This window comes from Cygnus atratus, chromosome 2 (assembly GCF_013377495.2).
Source record: "Cygnus atratus isolate AKBS03 ecotype Queensland, Australia chromosome 2, CAtr_DNAZoo_HiC_assembly, whole genome shotgun sequence".
Classification (NCBI taxonomy): domain Eukaryota; kingdom Metazoa; phylum Chordata; class Aves; order Anseriformes; family Anatidae; genus Cygnus; species Cygnus atratus.
In genome coordinates, this window is record NC_066363.1 from 127,486,603 (window position 1) to 127,514,184 (window position 27,582).

At 38.5% G+C, this 27,582-nt stretch overlaps 1 protein-coding gene across 4 annotated transcripts in view; it reads right to left on the reverse strand.

Annotated features, from left to right (window-relative positions):
- The window catches only part of JPH1 (junctophilin 1), an 87,889-nt gene that overhangs the window by 45,922 nt on the left and 14,385 nt on the right, over positions 1 to 27,582 (reverse strand). Inside the window, exon 3 of one of the 4 annotated variants that reach the window (XM_035563152.2) lies at positions 21,185 to 21,330. The exons of the other annotated variants lie outside the window; for them this stretch is intronic. Within the exon in view, the coding sequence (XP_035419045.1) occupies positions 21,300 to 21,330 (31 nt within the window). The 3' untranslated portion in view covers positions 21,185 to 21,299. Of the gene's footprint in view, positions 1 to 21,184; positions 21,331 to 27,582 lie in introns of those variants that run through there. 4 annotated transcript variants of the gene reach the window in all.

Sequence of the window (27,582 nt, forward strand, 5' to 3'; positions counted from 1 at the left end):
TTGAGGGAACTGTGGTTGTTTACAGAAAAGGAGGCTCATGGAAGACCTTATCGCTCTCTACAGCTACCTGAAAGGAGGTTGTAGTAGGGTGGGGGTCACTGACTTCTCCCAAGAAGCAAGCAACAGGACAAGAAGAAATGGCCTCAAGTTGTGCCAGGGGAGGTTTAGGTTGGATATTAGGAAATATTTCTTCACCAAAAGAGTTGTGAAGCATTGGAACAGGCTGCCCAGGGAAGTAATAGAGTCTCCATCCCTGGAGCTGTTCAAAAGATGCGTAGATGCGGTGTTTAGGGACATGGTTTAGTGGTAGACTTGGCAGCGCTAGGTTAACGGTTGGACTTGATGATCTTACAGGTCTTTTCTAACCTAAATGATTCTATGAATTTCTTTAGGACAGGAAAGAAACAGCCTTTTTTTATCTACCTTGAGTACATGCATTTGGAGTTTACAGCGGCAAGAAAGGAGAAGCTCCGTCTGTAGCTCTTACAAGAAACAAAAAGCAATTTTGTTTGAAAAGGGATCTACAGAGAAAAAAAATCTTTGCAGAAGGAAAGGAAATAAAAGTTGTCTCTAACATATAAGATTGAAACTGAATGTACTATAAAATGATTTTTACGGACAGATAGCTTAGGTCCTAACAATTAATTTTGAAGGAAAAGGGTGAGATAGAGTCTGAAGAGCTGTGTTTTCTAGAATGGGTTTAACAAAGAATTCTCTGCTTTCTTGTTAAATCTGTTGGTTTGTCTCAAGGCAAGAATACTGTCAAAGAAAAGAAAGGGTGACTCTCACAGCAGTATCTTAGAAGCAGTTGGCTTCTGAGAGAAGACTGCATTTGGGATGCTGGGCCACTGGACACTCTTTTGGGAGTTGTACAGCCTATGTTAGAGAGCAGATGTGTCCATCTCCCACTGTGCAGTGTAAGAGGTCCCAGTTCTTTTGGTGAGCATACATCACTGCATCTACATGCTGAAGCTCTAAAAAGGTCCCACTTCCTCTAGAAACCCTGAAGCCTACAGCTACACACTCCAGACCACAGGTGGTTAGGATATCCAATGTGTTCACTTCTTCCTGAGAAGCTACTTGCCTAAGAGTGGACCTTTCTGTCTCATTAAAATTAAGTTCTTTTGTGTTGTCATGAGAGCAAGGTTTCACCCTGCCCTATATGAAAATATGATTCCTGTTGGCAAGACCTGGCAGTTAGTCAAGAAGCTGTAGCAGAGCTGAGGTATACAGTTTCCTCACAGAAAGGTCAAGTCACTTGGGGCCTCTGACACTAGGTGTGCTTTAGCTTGACAGAATCCCTCTGTACAACTAATGCACCTTAGAAGGCTAGATCAGAGTCCCTGTAAAAATATCCAAGCTCTTTGTCTTGCCTCTTTCTGAATAGTCATGTCTTACTTTGGCTGGTGCCCACCACAGTGTTTTCATTGAATTTAGCAGTCACTCATTAATGTGGATAATCCTGCCTGAATTGGAAGCAGACATGACACAACTTCCCAGCTGTGAACCATCCATATGTGCCTGTCTTTTGAGTCTCCAGACACACTAATAACGTGCCATGGGCCCTAACTCTTCCACATACTCATGCCTCACTGGCAAGCATCAGCCCATGACAACAAGAAGACTCTCATCTCTCATTGGCGCAGACCAAAATCTAAAAGTGCCTGGAAAAAGTGTGATGGTAGTTCATACAAAGACAGCTGACTTGCCAGCTGTCAGTCAGTTTAGAGTATCACCCACAAGACACTCTCATAAGATGTCAAATAGGCTGGTGATGGGTAGAGCACCAAGTACAGGTGGAATTCAGTGAGGAGAGCAGAGACTGGAGAACCAAACCTCTTCAGCAATGTTGCGTAAGTTTAAAGTGCACTTAGTACGACAGTTTGTATTTGGGCTATCTCCAACCCAGCGATGGACGAGTTTAGGTGTCTCTATCTCATTATCTATAACTGAGATCAATATTGAGACCAATACTGGAGTAACTATGGTTACTGATGTCCATGTTGGTAGTATCAATGGCTCTGTCATCTTTGAAATTTTTATCTCAGCAGGGTGCAGAAGCATCAGTATGTTGCCAACTATGTATTACTCTGTGACAGTTTGCTACAGCAGCTGGGCATTTGTCTACCCAGTGGTGTACTTAACAGACTCTGATTTCTCAAAACAAAAATGCTGGAGCTTACTTCAAGGTTTGATGAGGCCATGAGCCACTTCAGAATATAAGAGTTTCAGTCATGAATCTCACATCTTGTGCATTCCAGCAGATAAAGGCAGGCATATGAAATAGCTGAACATGTGTTTTGCCCAGCAGAAGAATCCTTGACTTTTTTTTTTTGTTCCTGTGCAGGGAAGATTACGTTAGTTGCAACATGGACTAAATTTAAAGTACTCAGATTCTTATCAGCACAGTTTAAAAATCTGTGCAGGAGCGTCTGAACCAGAGAACAGGAGATGAGGCCAGACACAGATTTTTGGATATTTTGGAAGATTTTGGAAATCTTTGAGCCAACAGCAAGTACTCACCACATTCCATCTTACTGACAATAAGAGAAATAAGAGAATAAGGAAACCCCTTCTTTGCTATCCTTATGATACTACTTGGAAGTGTGAAATGCCCAAGCTACGTATAGAGTAGGTCCATGAAAGATGCTTCTGTTAAAACTGAACAAAATAACCCCATAGTCTAACTTGTCTGAAGCATATACGTACCCGGAGTGACATACACCTGAAGAAGAAATGCCATCTGGTGAGACTGGAGCTTGATCTACTGCAGAGCCGCAGCTGAATGTTGCTTCTGTGTGAATGAGATTTTTGCCAGCGTATGTCAGAGCTGAATTTAGCCCTGTTGGAGATGTGATAATTAAGCAAAGAGGAGTCCACCTCCAGCAAATTACTTTTCCTCCTACAATATCTCTGCATTAAAGTACATGTATTATATCTAATGCTAACTTTAAAAGCCCTGAGAATGTGAAATTAGGAATTCAAAAACTTAAATATCCTTTTTTTTTTTATATGTTTTAAAGAGATGTTTGGTATCTGTCCTTGAAGTATAACTATTAAAAAAAAAAAAAAAAGAAAACAACTATTTGGGTCAACTAATAGAGCATAATGTCTAATAATCAACGCAAACTTCAATACCTCTTTTCTCTTAGTATTGGCAATGTCACAAGTAAAATTACTCAACTGATTTCTTTGTAGGCTATGCCTACTTGCTCTTAATGTCCTTTCAAGTAAATCAGTAAATCAACAGTTTATCTCTGAACCTTTCTACAGCTCTTTGTGATAACAACAGCACTAAAGCTATCCATCTATTCTCTTCAGCCTTTTTTTTTTTTCTCCCTGTATGAAAGAAAATGATTCCCAAAGTAGGTTTGCTTTATACATATCAGTTAGTTTGGAGTAAATCCATGAATCCTACTTCCTTCTGTACCAAGTAATTTCCCCTACTTAGCAAGATCCAATCCACTCTGAACCACACTAGGAAAAGGCACCATTAACCTGAAATTGCATGACAGAGTTTAGAATAGTTAATCCAAAATATTGTACGTATAGAAAATCCTCGCTAAAATGTAATTCAGCTAAGTAAAACAATCTCTACATCAGTGCTGTCGATCTATTTACTACAAATCAGATTTTTTTTAAATCAAACAACTTCCTTTTTCTTTCCTTTATTATAATGCTTTTTGGATGGAGTAAATTTTCTCTTATAATTTGATTTCTGTATTTGCTGGGATGAAAGGCTGTGGGACAAGCAAGCAATGTCACTGATCTTGGATGAAAAAATTTATGAAAGGTCTGACAGTTTTTCTCTCTGTTATCCTTCAGATGACATTTCTTTAGAGTGCTTAAGAGGAACAAAGCACATGTTGTTTAAGCAAGTTCCTTGAACAATGGTATTGCCTCTTAACAGTGGCAGGCTTATGTCAGAGAACAGAAATGCTAAAAGGCAAGAAGCCAAGCAGGTTAGTAAGGAAATAAAATATGTTCAGCAGCAATTATGCTGTGAAAGGGGCTAGCTACACAATGGAAAGAGAGAAGAATTGAAAGTATTTGAGAGTATCTTTAGTGACACTGAACCAAAATGAAGAAAAAACTTACAAATAGGAAAAAATCATCTTCAGACTAGTCTTACCAATAAATCTCAAAATAAATGATACAGCTTAGAAAATTCCTCAGGATCCATATGAACTTTGACATTGGTCATTTTTGTCTTTTTTATTGTGAACTGTGAAGACGAGAAAAGCAGCAAAGGTGGTCCCTGAATTCAGGGGCAGAGCTACATTCACTTGGAAAAAACACTGCATCCTTGACACCTAGGGTAGAAGATAGAACTGCAATTCCTCACTATGTCCAGAGGAATCCTGAGGAATTCTGAGGAAGATATTATTATTATTATTATTATTATTATTTTGAAGCACTATTTCTAGCTTAAATTATTTTTGATGCTATGCGTTTCAATCTATAGTAACAGCTATTCTCTGGCAGGCACCAATAGCTTCTCTGTCCTTCCCTATTTGAGGGGCAATGAGAGAACACCAAGTCTTCTTGCCAGCACATTCATACTTGAGATGATTGAAACTGTAAATCTTTTTAAAATAAAAACTTAAAATTTGGAACTTGTTTTTCATTGTAGCTGTTTTCTGTTTCAGCATCAATAAGGAATAGGCTAGAATTACTATTTTTACATATTGCAGCCATAAAGCCTATTTACTATTACAAGCAGGAGAATTTAGAAATAGCTATTGGAATTAATGGATGGTAAAATAAGTTAGCTACAGAAAACAAGTAGAACTTAGCACACTTAAATAGAGACACCTATGCAAGCTTTCACACATTCAAGTGGAGAGAGGAACAGTTATCTTATGGCCTTTTATGTGGCAAATGTGGTTTTGTTTTGATTTTATGTTTGTCTTTTATTGAAACATTTTTGTACTGTACAAACGCAGACATGTTTTCAGAAACAATATAAATAAATGTATAAATGCGGACATGTTTTCAGAAACAATATAAATAAATGTATAAATGCGGACATGTTTTCAGAAACAATGCAACAGAAGCATTAAAGAAAAACCCACAATTACTTGAAAGGGAAATAAGACAGACAGAAACACTGGATCCCACGTGCACAGTCTGACTATTCAGAGGACTCTCTTCTCTGGCTGGCATTTTGCCCAAATACGTTTTTTCCAGGTCATCAAATTCCCGATTACACTCATACAACAAAGGAACAACTAGGTCCCTTTAAGGGACCATGTAGAACAAAAAAATCCAGACAGAGGAAGGCTATAGTTTCATGTACATTTAAACCCGAGGAAGAACACAGCTGAAAGGAACCATCTTCTCTTCCCCCACTCTTAGCCACTCGATTTCACACTCAGCTCAGTCCCTGTTCCATGTCTGCAGCTGATCCCTGGTACTGCAGGCTTAAAACATACTTGAAACTGTATTAACTTGCCTAATATCAATCTCCTTGAAATAAATAATGCTGAGCAGGAGCATCTGAAGAGCTTCGTAAAAGACTACTCAACCATCTTTTTGGCACTGGGGCTACTGAGCCTCAGGTCACTCTCTCCCCTGTCCTGTGAGGAATTATTTCTGGTTACTACGTAGGAAATGCTGGAATCAGGAAAATGTGACAACAAAACATGAAACAGCTGCTCCTCTTTCACAAACTGTTTTTGCTGTAAATGCTGGAATTGTTTGTACTTCCCCCAACAAAAAAGGATCAGTCCATGACACAACAAAGTCTTTCTGTGATCTACTCACATGATTGTGAAATACAAGCAAGGACTTCACGCTGCACATGGTTTGGTATATTCTTTTGCAGGGACTCAGGTTGCACTATCATACAGATTTGGTGATGGCAAATTAAGTAACAAGATGGCTTATTTAACTAAGATGAGCAGACTTAAAACTAAAGACACAAACTAAAATGCCACACCTGATAAAGGTAGACAAAATAAGCAGATACTGCAAGAACACTGTAATGGCTGTTTGGGCTTGGGCATATTTACAATATGCTTTCGCAATTATTTCTCATCCTCTGCAGCTGGAAGAAAATATGGCATCCCTCATTTTCATGGATTACTTTCTGTCAGGCTATTTAGTGAGCTGTGTATTGGCCAAAGCGTAATCCTTTGGTAGTTGCCCAAGAAGTAGTTCCAAAAGATCTAAGCAATTCATTGATTCAAAATACCTTACTCTAGACCTAAATTGTGCAATGATTTTCTTCTTATTTGAAATATCAATCCAATTCCTAGCTTGCTAACATGCTTATACTTGTACAACTCTCAACATGTCCTTAAGAGACTGCTCTACTGAGCGATGATCTTTGACATTATTTAGAAAAACATCCCTCATTGCAAATATAGGTCAGGAACATCAAATGGGAAGTGTGCCTATGGCAGCACAGTATTTTGAGACATGAAAAATACCGTTCCACACATAGAACCCAAAAGACTACGAACAAAGAAGCCAAGATTATTGTTCACATTTTTGTACATGATAACTGGGATGCTTTTACAAGAATTGATATACTGGAGTACAGCCTTTGAGAACACTCCTTACTCCTCTCTTGCTCAGGTCCTCTTCTGGATGACAAAGCAGGTCATAAATAGGAAACAATTAATTTGAGACAGATATGCTCTTACTGCTTTATTGATCGTAACACACAATCTAAAACAGGCATGTGTAATGCAGATTAAATTTAGGGGAAAAAGTCCTGTCCCTCCCCTCCCCCCAATAAAAAGCACTGGAATATGAGTAAAATCAGAAACAAAGAATTGCTCATATGCTATCTAGCACTGTAAGACACAGTACGTTTGCATTTTGAAATGTTTCAAATCTAATGTGAAAAGGAAAGAGACTGTAATGAACAATACCACAAGTGTGTACAGACAAATACCATCTTTTAAAACCACTGATTTATACTCAAATAACTTATTTAAAAAATCGTAGCGTCCCTCCCACCTATGGCTCTGGGGCTTGTCATAACATCCGGCCCATTCCCTGGAAAACCTTGTGGTGGGGCTGAGAGGGGGTCTCTCTGGCTTTGGGGGATTATTTTGATGGCCCACACGCTCATTCTGCACTTGAAATTTCTGACACAAACGTGTTATGTATATGTACAGGAACAGGTACTCCTGTATTTTGCCCTGTGCTGACTCCACAACAGGTCACCTGGCTTACTCTCACTACAGCTGAGGCATCTCTCTGCATTCTCACTATGCATACAGAGTGACACTATAAGAAAATAAAGCTATTCTGTGAAAATTTTGCTACAACTATCCTGTTTTCATCGCCTTCACTAAAAAACAACAAATCACTTAACTGAAAACTTAACCAGGGACTCGACAAGTTTTTCACGTATTTACTATAAGAGCTTACAGTCTTTTGAATAATGAGAAAAAAAATCAATGGTACACACCTAAAATAAGCTCGCTTTAAGAAATCCACTTAAAGTCCTTGGCAGTTACACGATGATTATTTTAATGAGTGCACAGATTTATGTACTACAAAATTAGATCTCTCTTGCTTACATTTACTGAATCTTGGTGCTTGCGTTAAGTCCCAAGACAATAACTATGTAGCAAAACAATATTAAGTGATATAAAAAAATTAATAAAGATCATGCTTTGCTTGCAGCTATTCAATTGATGTGGAAAACCAGGTTATAGCTGATGAGATGGAAAGAGGGATCACCATAGCAACAATTTACCACTTGACAATGAAGGGGGAAGGGCGTATCTTTTGCTACTTGCACATGTAAACAGTGTTAGTTCAAAATTCTTAAGTTCACCTATATTTTGTGTTCTTTCAGTAAGACATGCAGTAAAAAATTGCACTGATTAGTACTACGGCATTACATTCGTCCTCGTATGTTAGTCCTATTAGTAATGAAAAGAAATCCAGCCAAAAAGAAAATGATGATGATTTTAATTAAAAATCCTCCTTGGTAGCAGAAGCTGTTATGGAAAAGTCTGTTTCACTGAGGAATAAAATATCCCAGTGAAGCGGTAATAAATCAGAAGTATAAACTGCTTGTTTGCTACAACCGAAATCATATGTTAAAAGACAAATGGTATCATCAACTTTTGCTAAAATAAATCTTGTGGTTAAAATAAATAAGGATGACATACGTATGTATCATCACCACATTATCTATTATTGCTTTGGCTAAATAAAAAAAAAAATGATTTAAGTGTGCTGTCTTAATTTTCTTTGGAGTTATCTGTCTTGTGTCATAGAAAGGACGTGTATAATTAAAATACACTTTAACTGTTTTATTTTTCTGTGTCTGTCCCCACCTGTGCATGCAAGAATACCTCAACTTCTTTAACTCATCACCTGGAGGTTTACTTCAGTAATCTTCAATTCTGTCCATGCTGTTCAGATACATTCAGATGAAAAAGCAAACCGAGGAACTGTTCAGCAGCCACTGAATAAAATGACTGACAACAAGTCTTCATTAGCTGCTTTGGGTGTTTGGCCTTTCAGGCAGGCCTCATCCCCTCATTCGGTATTTTAGCTGGGTACTTCTACCACATCCCCACAGCATGCACGCTTTGTCCTCAGAGCACCTTGGTAAAAGAGGGAAGTTTAAGCCGCTGCCATTTTATACTGAACAGCGATCAGGAGCAAGGCATCATGAAGCTCAGCAAAGCCGTGTTTAGATGTGAGGAACAGACTTCCTAATGCTTAGATCCTCTCACATTGAATTGGAGAAGACTTGATGTATAAATAAGGTGCTGGCCAGCATCTTAAACACCAGGAATCTCAAATTTGCCTGCAGGAATGCTAAGAAACACGTTCAGAATACTTTCTCTCACCTGGACTTAAGTGAGTCTGTAATAATGAGCTTCAGGACCTACATTTTTTTTTTTCTTGAAATTAACCTCTACATTCATGCATTTAAATATGGATGAGTGGTTTAGGGTCAGTATTCAGAAAACATTGCCAAAGGCAGAATCTGCAGTATCACACATCTTTTGTGTCTCTGTTGGTTATTGAGGACACTGCTGTGTGAAACTGGAGTTGTGGGTGCCTGCTCCCAGTCTGAACCTGCATTACATGCACACCAGGAGCACGACTGCCAAACTGAACAGGTCTTTAGAGGAAATCAGACAGCAGCTTTCTGGCTGAATCCTAGCCACTCTGCTGCCAGCATCACAAACTAGCTGGTCCAAAAAGAGAGGAAGAAAGAGAGGGTTGTGACTCAATTTTATATTAGTGTCCATAATCTGGGGGGAAAACAAACAAACAAAAGAAAAACAACAAAAAAAGACCCCCAATGCTGCTACAGAAATAGGCAGGATTTACTCAAAGCAGTATTGCAGGGGCACTACTAACTATATAGGGTCATTTAAGCTTTATTCAGCAAATATTCGCTGCACCACATACTACATAGAGGACCTGTCACTAAACTAAAAGCAAAAGATACATTCCCAACACCATGCTTGAAATATGGTGCTGCAACAGAGGGAATAGCTTTAGGTAAATTGCCAGCATAAGAGAGATTTCAGAGGAATTGCGTAGAATACTTATGACAAAGTTATCAATGATAGCGATACCTAAAAATGATCAGAAAAAAAGAAAATCTCTTAACGTTACCTATGATATACAAGGAGTAACAATTGAAAACTCAGTCACAATAGATTGCAAATCTGTGCAGAACTGGTTAATTATTCTGGAGGCAGCTCAGAATAGTCAGCAATGATGCACCCAAGAACGGTGAAAATGGGAAGACTTCTTGATGTAATCATCCTAAAAGGAGGTGCCAGACTAGTCCCAGTGATCAAAGTACCTCAAGAAAAAGAAGTAAAAAAGAAAAAAAGAGAGCTAGTAGCACTATCACAGAAACATAAAGAGGATTTTCACATACAAAGGATGTAATCACCTTCAAACGCCAAGCAAAACACTACAAAAAACCACTACAAAAGAATGATAAGATAAAGCACTTATTGGTGTCAGTAGTGTGGCTGCACGAAAGCACCCCAGGGGTAAAGGGATCAACAGTGCTCATGCTGTCATATGAAAACTGCATGCAAATAAGTAATTATCTGCTGTGGTGCTCAGATATCCAGAACGCTCCAGATGTAGATATGGCTGCAGCATAACAGTTGAGATCTTCTAGAATAAACACAGCCACATCTGTTATGCTCGAAGCCTGTTTTTTTTTTTTCCAGCCCAATCAGCACAGCCACACTGAGGCATTGCGCCTGACTTAAGAAACACTGCTGGGCCTCATCTAAATATGCAGACATGGCTCTTTCCTGCCTGGCAACAAGATGCTGCTGATGCTCGATGCTCGGGAAGATGGAAAGGCAGATAAAATTGCTCTTCCAGCTTTCCTACTGCTGTTAACTGTCTCTGCCATGGAGTAGTGGCATCGAAATGAAGCGGTGCGGCAAGGCAGGGAACCTACTACAGCGGTGCTTCAGAGCGGTGCCCCTGACTCCAGCACTCCACTGGAGACACAGCCACGGACCGTGAGCCACGCCCAGTCACGCTGATGCTTCCCTTCTGTGTTATTTCCATCCAGTAAATCCCTACCCACTCTCAGCTGTGTTCGAGAACCCTTGGGAGTCGGGAGTGGGCTGCTGTCATCAAGACAATTCATCCAGCCTGTTCCCAAGCTCTCTTGTTCAAGGACACTCAGGAGCCAGCTGCAGACTGGCTGAATTGTCACCCCCACTCCAGAGTATATTCTTAACAACATCTAGCTTTTGCATCGCCAAGACTTCGGCACATGATCTTACAGTGACAAAGGTAAAACTTGAAAGTGAAATACAACTCCGAAAGAGAAATTCCTGCGACAGATCTTCTTTCCCTCACCCCTTCTCACCCTGCATTTTCATGATAGGACAAGATGCAAAAGAGGAGAAAGATTTAGAGGAACAGGTGCACACCGCAGCACAAATCTTACCAGGGTCTACAAATAAGCTAACAGAAACAGTGGTAGAAATGTAGAATGACAATTTAGGACAGTGTAAGCAAGCATCTCCCTGCTTCCCTTGATTGTCTCAAATCCCTTCAGTTGAGAGAACATGCAAAGTAGCCGGCCACCACCCAGCAAGGCTGGAATGAACCATGACAGGTGAGGAAATAAGGATCCATAAAGGAAGTGTGACCCTCAGAAACATTATTTTGTAGAAAATGCACTGGATTAAGCATAGCGAAGAAATGGGTTGGACTGGTGTAAAGTGCCAGGACAGAGAAAGAAATAAAAAAACTGCAACAATTTGTTGTACACTTAGCAAAGCCTGGCAGCCATGAGCATAATTACCAGACCATGCTGCAGCTGTTTGCTTTAACTGCTAAAAGAAAAATTGCTCAAAGATGCTGGGGAAGAACGAGCCACGGAATAGCCTGCAATTCTAATGCTGCTACCCAGCAGAAACATCCCTGCCTTTACTTTTGGCTTAATGCTAGGGATGGAAGCAAGGAGGGAACACGTTATGTTCATACACAAGGAGACAACCAAGGTACTGCCTGTGAGAGGGACAGAAGGACTAAGCTCCCTAGCCACCCAGTCTGTGTTGAGCGCAGCTGCTGGCATCGCACTGCATCTGAAAGGGCTGTTAATAAATATTTGCTTAGTATATCGTAACTTGAGCATAGGATAGAAAAAGTATCCCCCTGCACTAGCGAACTATAGATGACCTTCACAAACCTCACATACTTTTCATAGCAAAGGAGAGAAAACTATTGCTCTCTTAGGAGGAATGGGTTCTTCACGTCCCTTCCAGATACGCTTAAAACAGCTACCCAAGTTTCGGTACTCCCATAGCCCATATGGAAAATACCAGGAGGTTTCCCTCAACATAAACTACTGCAAGGAGTCCAATTATTTGTACAAGTTTATGCTTTTTATCACAAAAGCAACCGAATCTCTTCTGGTAAATTCAGCATCACCAGAACGAGAGGAAGTATTTTAAAGTATGGAAGTTTATATGAGGACAGGTCACTACAAAGGTGGAACAATTTCATCTTTAGAAGAGATTTACCCAAGGAAAACAGACCTCGGCTTCTTTATTGCGCAACCTATGTATTTATTTTTTTTAATATCCTCAATGTAAAATCTCAGGACCTGTCCCTCTCATTTACTGTAAGACACAGTATGCAATATATGCAATGTGATGTTCCACTTACATGTTTCAGGCCTGGTTACACAACATAGCAATTTGCTGCCTAAAAGCTGAATTTATGTTTACAACCTGAAAACTGCATCTGCCAAAAGCTTAGAAGTTTAAAATTGTGTTCCTGTATTGTATGACACAGGCTCCTGTTTCATCAGAGACAATAGTGTACCTGAGCAGGCGGTATTGAAAGAGATTTATTTTCTGTCAGATTTCTTTTATTTGTTCTTTGCAAAGAGATAAAAGAATATGAACTATGGCTTTAGAAATAAATAAAAATATTTTAAAATATATTTCAGTATGAAAGCTTTCAAATTGGGTTATTTTAAGGAAATCACCTCTGTATGTCACATACTGTCTGCTTCCGGAGTTGCCGGAGTTGCAGGATTAATGGGACAGTCCATTTACAACGGGCCCAGATGAAGAAAAATTTGAAGAAATTAACTACTAGACATGTGGGACTTCTCTTCATTAACATGATACGAAAGATAAATCCTACTTAAAGGACATTAATGTTAAAATCACATTCAAAATTAAAAACTTTTGAATTTAGAACTAATTGGCTGCATAAAAGTACAGAAAAAAACGTTAATGAGATGCTGAAAACATAGCTCATCATAGCATAGTTAAGTGCTTCATCTCAGCATAGAAATGTCCTCCCAAGATCAATGGCTGTCATTTTTTCTTATTATTACTAGCATCACACTGTCAATAATTTTCAAATTCTGATCTTCTTCCTAGCAGAGGAACTGAAGCGTTTTTTTGTTGGTGGTGGGGTTTTTTGTTGCTGTTGGTGGGTTTTAAAACATTAAATCATTCTTAGATGTTTTCAGATGTACTTCTTTGACTTTTTAGTCAAGACATTTATATTTAATTCCAAAGTAGTTATTAAAAAGAAAAGCTGGTAGTCTCATTGGGGGCAAGGAGTAGGCCAGGCAGATCATCTCAGATGACCAAATTTCCTTCACAGAATCATTTATTTTTCAGTTACTGTTCAATACAGAACTAGTGACTGCATCTCTATAACACACCAGAGTGTGAAGTTAAGATTTTCCTCTGTCAGTCTTAATGTGTGCCAGACACACCTGCCATGAAATGCACTGGAAGTCGACACAGCATACAAGTTTGTTACCAAGCACAGCCCCTAACCTGTGATTCTTCTTTTAAACTTCAGTGTAGAAATGATTACTAAACTTTTACAAAATCCAATCATGTTGTGTCGTTTAGTAATTAAAAAGACAGCTATTGAACAGGTTCTTTAAATTTCAAGTACAATTGAGTAAGGTTTGAATTCCACAATATTACAAAGCTTTCCAAACTATTGCCATTATATATGAAAAGATACTCAGGTGCTTCAAAGCATGTTTTGCAGAATCCTGGAGGGTTATTTTTGTTGTTTCACTTTGTGAAACAACCTTTATTACAAAGCCGTGTAAAAACAACATGATGAAATATTGATAAAGACTACAGTAAAAATAGATTTGAAAATAAAGCAAAAGTAAAAAAAGTGTTAACTTGTAAGTCTGCATAATTAACACAGTAGCAGCAACTAAAATATTTGCAAAATTTATTTTTAGAAATTGAAAAGATAAAACCTATTAATACTATTCCTAGAAAGAAAGCATTCCTGAATTACTAAAGAATTGTACGGGCTTTACCATGCTTGTCTGCCCAGTCACTGCACTTAAAAGCAACCCTACCCAGCTTCTGTATCTCCATGGACACATCACACTTTCCATGCAGATCATGCAGGTGTATGAGACTGCATCCAGCTCAGTAGTGGGGGTTTGCAGACATTCTAGAAAAGTAACTGAATATCTTGGGAGAGAAATGGTACAGAAATGTCAAACCAGCAGCATGAAAGTGTTATTTCCTTTGGGGAAGTGGTCTTATTTTGGAGGGGACCTACATATGAAGCCATGTGCAAGAGCTTTCACACACATGGAAAACAGCACCACGCTGTGGGTCTGCTGTGAGCCCTTCACATGTGCTCTGCTGGCAAGCATCCCAATCCACTGCTGATTCTTTTGGTACCTTTATCATAGACGGATCCAGAAGACAGAAAGGTATATCTCTTGCTTATATTGCGTACAGCAATGCTACTGAATTGTGAATTCCCATCAGGACAGTTAAGCCAGGCTACTGAACTGAAGAAGATGGATTTGAATTAAAACTGCAGGGTTTGTTTTTTTAAGCACTGCATTGGGTAGGATGAAAAAGCATTCTGAAAACAACCAACTTTGGAAAAAGCAAATAGTGCCTGCTGGGCAAATAGGATTATCACCCCTGACCAGGCATTGGTGTATTTTATTCTTCTGCAACCCGCTGTGGCACACAAGAAATTATCACCTCCAGCAAACACCCATCTGGAATGTAAACAGGTAAGCATTCCAACAAAGATTTTAGTCTTTTCTTTGTCCTGACAGACATGAAAGTCATTTTGGAAGGAAAGAAACCTGAGCCCTCCTTCCAAGTATTGGGAAGAAATAACAGGGAGGAAAAAAATCAACAAAAAAACACAGCCAAAAAACACTTATTTTTAATCTGTTCTGCTTTCCTGGGACTATGATTGACCTTAAGTTATCAGAGGTCTCTTCCCTAAACTAATTTAGAAGCTTTAGTCTTTTTTCTCTGTGTCATTTTGCACACAGTGCAACAAACAACTTTTGCAAAATGTGGGGTTCCCATAGAGCAACCTTTGAACTTTTCGAACACTCTCAGAAGGATGACAAGCAATCCAGCTAGCATCCTTCATGGAGGGAGACAAGAGGCAGGAGAACACCGACAATGCTGTTTTGAAAACAGGAAGACACTAATAATTAGATACATAGGTATAAATAAGCAAGATACTGACCTGACAAAGTAGAGTATTGGGTAGCAGAAAGAGCACACAGTGTATTTGCCCAGCAGGCACTATTTGCTTTTTCCAAAGTTGGTTGTTTTCAGAATGTTTTTTCATCATACTCAATGCAGCGCTTAAAAAGGCAGAAGTACACTGGATCTGATTTTATACTGAGAAGTTTATGCCTACTTTTTATTTACAGTAAAATCAAAATTAACTCAATTAACTCTAAATTTACCAAGACTACTTTTGGTAGCGTAAAAAACAATGTGGAGCACACATCCGAGGTCAAGACGTAAAAGGTGTTATTTGAAAAGATAAACTCAGTTCAATTAATTAAAAAAAGGGGGGGGGCGGGGAAGGTACATCATCCATCTATCCATCCATCCATCCCCTCCTCCCTCCCTGACTTGAGAAGATGGTAGGAGAAGACAGTCAGAAGCAACAAGAAATGAACAGTACATTATGGGGAAGAGAAAGGCATTTTTCACTATTGTCTTAAACACCTACACAGCATAAAGTGCCTTGATCACTTTGGGTAACAGAAATTTCTGTCAACAGTTCAGCATGTATAGCCTCACAGTTTAATGATTTGCAAAAAAATAACAAGGATTCCCAAATCATTGATTTGAATGCATAATAAGGAATGATAAGAAAGTAGTGTCTGATATTTTTCTGAAATCCCTAATGAAAAGAAAAAAAAAGGCCACACATGCACAGACATTTACTTTCATTCCCTCCATCAAAAAAATACATGCAGGTCCTAAGTTTGACTGCTTTGGGACATTCCACAGTAGGCCACGTACCATCAGATCTTAAAGACTAATTATTGTCCTAGTGACTTTATTCATAAAATCTTCAAATGCCAAACTCTTCACAACACAGGAGCAAAATCTGACAACCACACTCCATTTAACAGGAAAACTGATACTGGAACTATGTTAAGGGAGTTTTACCATGGATTTTTTTTTCTTTTTTAAGCACCCTGTGAACATGCAAGGTGTAATATTATTCCCAGAACGGTTACTGGGAGCTTAGCCGCTCATTTGATTGAGATCAGTCCCTCAGAGTGAGGAAGACAAAAATCAGTCAGGACTTTTGTAATGTCATGGATAATTTTTTTTTATTTTTTTTTTTTACAATCGTCTTTTAGTACACAGTAGAACCATAAGGGCACCCAAATGCATGAAGTTTCCTATTTTTCATTTACATTAGCAAACAATGTTCACCCACTCTAGACTATTTGGTGGGAGAAGAAACAGAAGGATAAGTACACCTCTCCTCTACTCATTGAAAGCTGACTCCACATACAAATAAATATACACATTTAAATACAAATATAATATTAGCACTTTTGGCTTTATGGGTTTCAGCTCACTTTCACGGCTGCTGGGATAAAATGACAATAAAAAGAAAAAGCAGAGGGCTACTTTTTGAGCACAATCAGCAGCAGAGCAGCCGATAAACATACATCTGCGTGCAGCATAGAGAGCCGGTGATAGCACAGAAAAGATGGGCTTCTCTATCAGCTGTTAGTGGACTATATTCCTGTCAAATGCTGATAAGCTCTACTCATGCATTGCCTTATTTAGGCAGACTTCTCTGCTGACACACCAATGTGCAGTAACAAGCACGTGTGACGTTTCCAGGCCAGAGAGGCTTCTGCTCCTTCTTCTAGTAAGATCATAACAAACGTTACACGGCTCGGTGTCATTTTCTGAGGTGTGCTGAAAAAAAGTCTTATTTGAAAACACATTGTCGGTAGTGCAACTCCATTCTTAATAGTATTTAAAATGGGAACACAATTTAGAACAAGAAAATGTGATCATAAAAAAAATGTTTACATAGGAGATTTGTACTCTGTATTTTGAAGACTAAGGAACTTACTGGAATGCATGAGAGGGCTTTCAAATGAGCCTATAGCTTGGGAATTACTACTTTCAGATTGAGCATAAATCGGCAGTTTAGCTCTCTAAAGTAATTCAACCTGAAGTTAAAACTTCATATGTTTTTTTTTTTTTTTTAACCTACATATATACCTGCACACTAGTTCTGTGCTAGTTAGGATAACTCGCTTTTCCCAAGTAATTTTGGTTATATTTATTCTATGGTATGCCATATATAAAAAGAGAACATTTTTACTAATCCTAAAAACCAGTAGCTGTTACCTCTAGAATTACTTCACCAGCTCACACTCTCACAGCTGGAAGATTTGTCCTGTTTCTTTGAAGATATTTAATAACAGGCTGCTGTATTAAAGTGTCACTTAATGACATCATTTTTGCTTTTATTGATGATACTGCTCTTCTTTAACTTGTATATTATGAATATATTTACAAGTATCTTGCTATTAGCAAGATAAATTAGCAGAGAACATGCTATGAAAGCATGCATCTGTGAAGTTGTCATCATGTTTCACTTACTCGCTAACTTGTAAAATAAAGTAATCCGTGACGGGTCTCTTAAGTCATTAGCATGAATTAACAAGATTCTGCTGTATATTATTTCACAGCTACTGCCAAAAGGTCAGCTCCTGAATACAGGGGATCCATTGAATGTCAAAAATTTCGCTTCCTTTGGAGCTATAATATATTCTATTAAAACTCACTCTGTACTGCACAATGCTATTAATCATGCTAGCTAAAGCACTCAGTTCCCAGCCTACCTTTTTAATAGAGCCTAAATGGCCTTCGCTGCTGTAGTTCACCAGTACACATCAGGTTTTATCCTTAAAGTGGGCTAGATTAGGCAGTACTTGCCTTTGTACATGTGAAAAGTACATACACAAGCTACATACACATACTAAAGACTCTAACGTACAATGAGACACTGAGCTAGCATGCTGCAGAAGAGGAGGCTGGGCAGCCCTATCAGCACAGTCCTGGCCCTGAGCTGGCTGCCCTGGCTGGCCGCAGCCAAGAGAAGCAAGGCTGGTTTTCCACCGTGCTGTGAAAGCGCGACAGATTCACCGCCCCTGAGAGAGCCGAGCTCGCTGGCTCGCTGCATGCCCCTGCTCTGCAGCGCACAGGCATGCCGGAGTCCTTGTGGTCAGGTCACATATCTCCAACATGGTGCCTCCCCGTAACTAATGCGCTGAAAGGTCACGCTCAAGTTTGTGGCGTGCTTGGAGAGTAAACTCACGTAACCACGATCTGCTGTGAACCAGATCCACGGGACTGATGTCCTGCTTGAGTGCATACGGTGCTTGCCAGGCCAACAATCCTAAGCCACGAGCAGCTTCTGGCCAGACAAACACCAGAGGAAGAGCAGCGCGCAGGCAGGCTGCTGCGGGCTGAACTGTTTGGGAAGTAACAGCAGCCCACTCCTGATTACAATCTTCCCCATTGCTGCTGCCTCCTCTATCACATGGCTGTCTGCCTGCCGCTACCAGGATTTCACAGCACATTCCAGGCCCGCCGCTGAAGACCCTTTGGGAAAAAAAACCCAGCTGGGAGCCAGCTGTCTGAGTGGCTCCAGCACCCTCCCCTTCCTCAGGAGCCTCCGTCCTATTGCACATACGATAAGCCACCTGGCACGGTACACGCACCTAGCCAGGGAAACTGGGCACCATGACCTCGGTGACCTTCTAGAAACATCTGCTGGATGAGCAAAGCTGAGGAAAACAAACCAGGCTTAAGATTTTTTTTTTTTCCTGATTAACTAGTATGCTGAAGACTTTTGCAACAGAAAAATGGCTGCATTCCAAAAAGCAGCAGCAGCAACCTGTATAATTAGCTATTTCCAATGCAAACCGATGTAATCTATTAATCATTTTTCTCAAATATGCAAATCCAGAAATCAGACTCTCTAGAAAAGCAGTAAAAAACTAAACTATATCCTCAGTTAATTTTTTCAAAGCAAAGCCCCCTAATTTCCAGAAATACGGCTATCTTCAGCAACTGAGCTGACTTTCCACAATAAATTCTGTCCCCCTTACTTGTATTGAACTGCACCATACTGAAATCACAGAATTATTTGGGACAGCGTGCAGAGCAGCACAGCATTCAGCAGGACTAACAGGAGGCAGAACGTGACATACTGATTTGTTACAGAAGCTTCATTGTTTGGGAAGAGAGAGGACTAAACCTCAGAAAGCTCTATTAGTTCCTTTGCAATTCACAAAATAAGCCCCGAATTTTAGTCTTGCTGGGAATTGTGAAGAGTGGGCACCTAAGAGCAAGCTGAGAACCTGAAGTTTTTTTGTGTTAACTGGACTGTCTCTGTACATGCAACTCACAAAGAGCACTGTTTTGTCAGGGATAACCTGGTGTCAGTGGAATCACTGTGAGTTTTGCTGTTGATGTCAGCAGGGACAACATTTAATAGTTGCACCAATGGATTATGTGAAGAGCAAACTAAAAGCCTGACAGGCTCAGCTCATGCTTACATCCTCTAAACCTACCGTGTAAATGGACTCTAAGCCATTTATCTGTTCTTTCATTAACACTTTAGAAAGCCGTGTCTGCTCCTAAGGAGAGTCACAGACATCACAAGCACCATTTTAAAAATAAGGTGAATTTTTTGAAACCTCTTGACCAACTCTTTCCCCTGCACCCACTGAACAGCAAGCTGTAGGCTCCCCTCCTCAGAACTGGCTGAGTAACAGCAACGAGCTGCTGATCATGTATGTGAAGTCAGCACACTCCTACAGACTGAAAGGTAAAATAAAAAGCAGCAAAAGAAACAGCCTATGTTACTACCAGTCTCACCATTTTTTGCATAACAGACTGCAAGTACATTTTAAAGTGTCCTGAGGGGTTATGAAAACGTAGTTATTTTGCATTATTATATGGAAACATTTGAGTCTTTTCATTTTAAAATTCCACAAAGTTATTTTCAATTCTGATTGTATTTTTTACATCAATTTAATAAGAAAAAAAAATTCTTGCATTAAGAATATTAATACGCTCCTCTGCATGACAAGGATCCCCCCTATTGAATCTCTCCTGCTTTCACTTAGAAATACTATTATTTGATTCATTCCCATCTTCTCGTTTTTTTTTTTTTTTTTTTTTTTTTTTTTTTTCTGTTGAAGAAACATGTCTTCCACTTTAAAATGCTGGTGCTTGAACTCACTACTTCACTATCTGAATTCACTAGGTTCACCTCTCAATTAAGGTTTCCATTGACTTATAAAAATCCGTGAATATTTTTTCAGTATAAATATTAAGCCATGTTGCATCAGTAGAGAGGCAGAAGAAACACCCATAATGCCTCAATAACATTCTCTCTAGTGGCTAGCAACAACTGCACACACTCCCAACACCCATGGACAGACAAGTTATTTCCTTTTGAGAGGAAATTAGAGACTGGAAGGCTAGAAGCCTGTGATTTTTTCCCTGGTATATCACACTGCAGAGGTAAATCACTTACCAGAACACTGCATTTGAATACCATATTTTTGGATTTAAACAAAACCACTGGGTTCTAAAAACATGCAGAAAATCATCTTCTCATTGCTCTTGTTATTATCAGCATGTATATTATCCTTATTATAAATATGGCATTTGCAAGGTGACAAGTAGACTCCAAGGCTCCATCATTTCAGCTCTTTCAAATGGATACAGTGGACAGGCCCCTGAGACCATACAGCTGAAAAGATTAGCATTAACAAGTGGGACAAATACTCCAAAGAGAATGGAGTGAGAGCAGTAAAGCGATAGAAAGTTGTTCAATCAGAAACAAATAGTAGTAACTTCAGCTCTCTACTCTTACTCTACTGGACACATGGCTGCAGAGATGGTCTCTACGAAGGGTCTCCTAAGAAGGTCTTGAGAAATCCAGGCTTCTCCCACTCACTTGTGAAGAATATCATGGATGAAAGCACAAAAAAGCTTGCTGAGGAAAGTTTGAATGCTTTGTGTACATACCACTCCAGAAGCAACACATAAACAATATTAGCTTTAAGGTGATGTTGTACAGTATGGTAACTCAATTTTTTGGCACCAAATAAAGGAAAAATAGGTCTGGTGCTCAGCCTCCATCCGTAGGCATTGTTTCAGAGCAACGCTGAGAAAGTTAATGGGATCTATTAGAATATTTCAACAAAAGGTGCCAAATACCTTTCAGGATGTTCTCATGCCCTTCATGAAGCAGGCTGTGTGTAGTCTTTTCCCTAACATGCAAAGGGATCGCTCTAATGACATCATTTCCTTTTCTCATGCATTTGGTTTTTTTTCTTCTTCATTAGAGCCACACAATAGAAAAACAAACAGCAGGAACGGATGTAGCTGCAGACGAAGGTGACACTTTGTTGACCTTAGGATACAAGCTGACTTGTCTTGTCACATTCACAAAGAACAAAATCTTGCTGCTCTACCTTAGGCAATGTGATCATAGGCAGCACTTCCACTGTAAGACAACACAAGCTTTTTGCAGCAAAGGAAAAAAAATAAAGAGGAAATAGCAGTCTATAAAGTTATCTCATTACAAACATTTTTGATGAACATCAGTCAATTATCTACCCTTTTAAATTGAGCCTTCTTTCTCTTTATTCACCAATGCAAAGAAATTTGAGTTATAAGCAAGTACCTATCTACTACTTTATGCTGTCAAGTATTGGAATAGATTATTACTAAGAGATAAGTCACTTCAGATCTTTACGGGAAATTTAGAGGAAAATCATGAAATTAAAAAAAATATTTACTCTTATGGAAAATTAATGATTGTCTTCATGTTCTCTCCTTATATAGGCCTCTGGAACAGATTAACTCCATAAAATCCTTTCACTCGTATGATATAGAAAGTGCAGAAGAAAGAAGACACGACCACTACAGCTGGTCATGTTGACCAAATCTTCTCTTGTATTTGTAAAGATCTTTCTAGAAAGTGACTCAGCTTATTTCCATGGCCCTCGACAGTAGGTCTGATCTAAATTCTTGTTCCATTAAAAAATATCCCCAAGCAAAAATAAACCACAAATCCAAAAGAAAGTACCAAACACTGTGCACTAACGTGACCAAAATAAGAAGGAACATAGCATATGAAAGCAGCAGGATTTTCAAATTTTGAACTGATAGTAGGTATCAGAAGCCTTCAGTAAATTCTACTTTTAACTATTTGAATGAAAAATAACATTAAAAAAAAGAAATAAGACATTTAAAACTCTAAAAGAAGAACTGATGAAAATCAGTAACTTTCTTTCACCTGGTGTGATGTAAAATACAGATTTCTAAAATGCACCACAGCATGAGACCAGCAGCCAACAGAAATCGGATGGTTATATAATTTGGTGGTTAAGCAAAGATATTTTTAGTATTTGCTAATCCATCTAATGCATTTCTTTCCAAGAGAAGAAAATGCATTACACTGATAGCAATAACAGGGTCAAAACACAGGGATATTAACAAGGAATTTAGTTGGTATAGAAAATAATAATAAAAAAAGTTTGATATTCTTATTAACAGCATCCATTCCTAAGTAAGGCCTAGTGATCCATTCTTAGTGATTGGGAAATGGGTGACTTTTATACATAAAAAGTGAATAGAAGAGCTAAAACAAAGAAGAAAAGCTCTCATAAAACTTCCCCACACCAGCAATCTCATAACGTAAATCAAAACAATAACACCTCAAGATAATCAATCAAATAGGAAATTATAGACAATTTCAGAGCAGCATCTGGAATTCACCGTACATGGGAATCCTCAACCAGTTTCTATTTCTGGAAAACAAACAAAAAAAAGAGTACTTCTTGGAGAACTGTCAGTAAAGCAGCTACAGAAAGATCCAAAGATATTTTAAAAATACACCTAAAATCCAAGAGTTCCATCTTTTTCCCCTCAGTTCCTTTTTACTACACTGTCGTCACACTGTGAAATTATTATTATATTACATAATAAGCGCTTTATATCACGCTTTAAATCTGCCACAGAACAATATCACTATGAAAACCAAGAAAAGGTAGACTTACAATGCTTAATAGTGGGGATATTAACAGAATCTTACTCTTCCTTTCCAGAATTAATTCTCCCTTAAGTTTCAGTTTATTGTCATCTTGGTAGGAACCAAATATACTTGATCTCAAAGCATGATAACAGGAGGGGCAAAGCACACCAAAACTATTTTTTTCTAAACAGTAAATATTCTTGAAAGTACCGGCCTGAGTCACCACACTCCTCAAGTGTTATCTGAAAGAAAATACAGTGGACTTAACTGCTAAAGGTTATATTTAATCTGTTCCAAAGTTTAATTTATTAATAGATAGGAACATCAAAGTTGCCTAGAAAAGGCTTGCTTCCTCAGCCGCCTTACACCTAAGGAAATTCAATTTCCATCTCCCTTGAAACTTCCACTTGCAAAATGAGATAATTTAGTGCCAAAGAACAGAGGGAAAGAAGATCAGAACACCTCGAACATGCTAGTTTTATTGAGGAAGAGACAATAAACCACTTCAGGGTCAGACAGATGATATCAAGTGGTTTAAAGTTTAACAGTGAGCGTTGAAAAGCAGATAATCCAAGAGGATACCGCCACCTTATTTCTGGCAAAGCGTATTTCTGTGCAAAACCAGAACTATCTATTGAATTAAGCAGTATGAAGTCATACATTGACTTGGGTATGCATTTTCATGTACCAGGATGGATATTTTCAAGACAAATTCATTTTCTTTTCCAGAGAAAAGTATCTTTTTCATGTTGAGATTTATTGAAAGCAGAACAGAATTCCCTGAATTGTTAAAGGCCTTGAAGAAGCAAGCAAGGCTCCCGAGGACAGTTGTAGCTGACTTTTCTGAGACTGGCCTCTGAGAACATCAGTAAGGATATTCTTTGAACTGCTGACCAAAAATGCCTGTATTATTACAAACAGCTGATTAAATCTGTTGTGCAATACCAAATAAACAGAAGGGCTGCCTCTGTGAGGAAGCCAGCTTTCAGGTTTTGCCAGACCAACACTTGCACAATGCCTACTCAAACACCAAAGCACATTTTTTTTCTTTTTTTATTTGTGCAAAATTTAACAGTGCTCCATACAGAAAGGATTCCAGTCTAATCTTATCTTTGCTAGAAACCGAAAATCGAGGTGTAAAAAAGTGTCAGAGATTTCAGAAAGCTTACCTATCTATATATTCTGAATTTCTTGAAAGAGACATCTTTGTACTGTCCACTCACCACAGGTCCAGAGCCAAAGTTCATCTTGTTATGCAAATACTGTATCTGTCAGCAGTTATTAACTCACAACTCAACAATTACACAGTCCTCAAGACCACTTTTATAGCTTTTCAATCATCATAAATTCAAAGAGCAAACAAACTGAAATTGAGTATCTTATGTCTGAAAGCTGGAACTTACAGTGAACTGCTAAAAACCATTTATTCTGATCAACTAAAATACGAAGAAAACATCACATCAAATTTAGGACCAGCTCCTTCATGAATTTACTAGAGCCATCATTTTGTCTGATCGCAACCTGCAATTATTATCCAGAGACCCAGCAGGGCTAAAAGCTAAATGCTATCTACTTTTTTAAACCTGCTAACAAAGGCTAGCAGAAGCTCCACTAAGCAGTTTGTCCATCAGAAACACATCATGTCTATGCATATCACAGATACAGACTTTGAGAAGAAAATGCTCAGTATCTTCATAACAAGAGCATAGCACATTATAGTTTTTATAGAGGTGAGCTGTGACCAAGTAATACGACTATATTTTCTGCAGGTGGAGTGATCTGAATTCTGTGTATAGACTAATTTTCTTTTGTCCCATTTCAGTCTTTAAATAAAGCCTTTTTCTGAAAAAGGTATAATTTCTGCATTAGGAAAAAAAAAAAAAAGATTCTTCACTGATACGGCACAATATAAATATTGCCTAAAATAGTGAGACACCCAGTATAAATTTTTCTGGTAATTCAGTATCAATTGTGAATACAAAACGATCAAACCTTAATTGTAAACCACACCATTAAGACACTCTACATGCCTGTAAACATCAGACACGCCCAACAGGAATCACTTTTGCACAAGGCCTATAGCCACCATGAGAAGAAAGGAAAAGCCTCTTCAACAGAAACCATCACCAATTGCTTCAACATATCTATAAAAATCAAACATTTTTGAATATCAGAATAGGTCAGTAGCTTATCTGTTCTGTTGATATTTGTAGAACTGATAAGTGCCAATATATTCCTAAAATGTTTATACAATTGACATCACCAATACCTGTAAGTGAGAGAGCGTAAAAAGTGAACTTGCATTGAATATACACAGAGCCAGTTCCTACGAAGCTATTTGAGTTTGTCATAACTACGATGTATTAGTTTTATTTCTCTCCTTGTGACAGTCAAGTTTCTAACTGTGACAGTCATAAAACCTTAGCTCCCAATAAGCAAATAATTTCCAATAAGCAGCCATCATGCATGTCCACATGAGCCAGGAGACCACCTCAGCAGTGAACATCTTTGAGTCTTGTCTCTTTCCACATCTGCATTTTAAGTCCTGTTGCATAGCTTTAATATACTTTGTATATTTATATTTTTCCAACATACATTTTTTTTTTTCTGAAATGGTCTAAAAACTCAGAGAGAGAAGATGTCTGGAATGATCTACCCCCAAATCAGAAAGTAAAGCAGAAGCAGCAGCAAAATGTCCTTTCATCTTACACATGCCAATAAACTGATATGAGTGTAAAGTGTGGGTGCCATACTGTAGTAGGAAGGTAACTAAAGCCTAAATAGCAGCCTACAAGATTCAGAGTGATAAGAGAAAACAGAAATACATGCTTTTCTTTTTAAACTCCTAGAAGACGAGAACAGGAAATTCACATTTAACTGATTTCATATTAGCCAGATGCTAATAAGAAAATTCCTGGCTTTCAAATACAATGTGGTAATACCATCACTTCCCATCAACCTCTGCTTTTAATGTAGCAGGACCAAAATATAACACTTTCCTCACCAGAAACTCTCTGGAGCCTAAATGGAGGAATACAGGAGAAAACAAGGGGAAATACTTGAGTAAATAAAAAATTAGTTCAACAGAACTACAATAAATATTGTATTCGATAGAATACAATAAATATCAGATTAAACAACTGTTTTCTCAATGGGAAGGTTGATCACTGGATATCCATAGGGCCCTGAGCTGAGAACCCATTACATTCATAGAAAGTCTGGGAAAAGGTGTGAAAAGCTAAATGACAGAATCTGAACAACACTGTTACAGAAGTACAGGGGAGAACTGCAAAGGGCTACACAAAGCTTGTTAATCACTCTTAAACGGTAAATGAAGTTCAATTTCAATGTAAGAGTGATGTGCAAGGCAGAACAAGTCTAACCTCATACATAACTGCACGATCCCTGGAGGTGTTCAAGGCCAGATTGGATGGGGCTTTGAGAAACCTGGTCTAGTGGGAGGTGTCCCTGTCCAGGGCAGGGGAGCTGGAAGTAGGTGATCCTTAAGGTCCCTTCCAACCCAAACCACTCAGTGAGTCTGTGATTCTGTAAAGCATTGGGTACTGTGGTGAGCTCAGGAACGAGCTCTTGGCATACTACATCTATATAGAACTGAAGAAACATCTAAGGAGGGCAACAAGAATAATCAATGTTTTGTTGCAGATGTTAGAAGTTTAAATGGTTTTGAGGGGAGACAAGCTCATACAGGACAAATTTGCTCCTGGATACTAGCTACAAAGATTTTCTCTGCCACCTTGGACTTTGACAATGAGAGCAGAGAACTGCAGAATAATGAAGAACGTGTAACAATGTACCAACGGGGAAGGAAAAAGAAGGCAAGTTAGTATATGAAAATATATACCAATGTCTATTAGATGTAGAATACAGAAAAGGTATTAACTGCCAGCGAAAAAAGAACAGAAATCATAGTATGTATCACTGATAAGTTACTATTCAAACAAACAGCATCACTCAATGAATTACACCAGTTTTCATGAAATTAATCAATTATTATTTGGAAGATATACTATAAGATCAACATAGGAAGCAATAACTAAATCATTTAAATGACTCTTTCTACTGTAGTTCTTCACTGAAAAGACCGATCAACAACGTTACAGTTAAAAGCACATTTTCTTATTTCTTTGAAGAAGCTGGGAAGTTTCTATATTAATTGGTTTAGTCTTTGATTAAAACATCAAATACACTTCTGAAGCTCACACTAGTACTACTAGCCATATGTATGCAGTGGTACTAGCAAAAATATGAAATATCTTTGTTTATGAGAATATTTTTATAGCAATTAATAACGAGTCTAATGGCTTTACACTCTGGTTCACATGTGACTGACCACTACAAACCCTACAGATTTTGTTTTTTAAATGGAGATTTATTTCCATCACAGAAACTCCCCTGCAAGTCAGCAGAGACAGATGCTGTTTGCAGCTTAGCTTTTGAACAACTGTCGTAATACAGATCAAAACTGAAATGCTATGTAACAACTAAGGCAAGAGTCAGCATAATAGCTCATCTAATTCTTTGTTTACAGGAAAAATATTGATCTTTTACTAGTATGTCTCAGTATCATCAAAAAAAGCAGTGTTTTCACATATATCTGCTGGATTGCCGCTGTAAAGATTCTTTCAGCTCCTAAATAAGGTATTCTGGACACCAGGGAAAAAAATCCTTAACCCTCTACACAAAGAAGCGTTTCAAAAA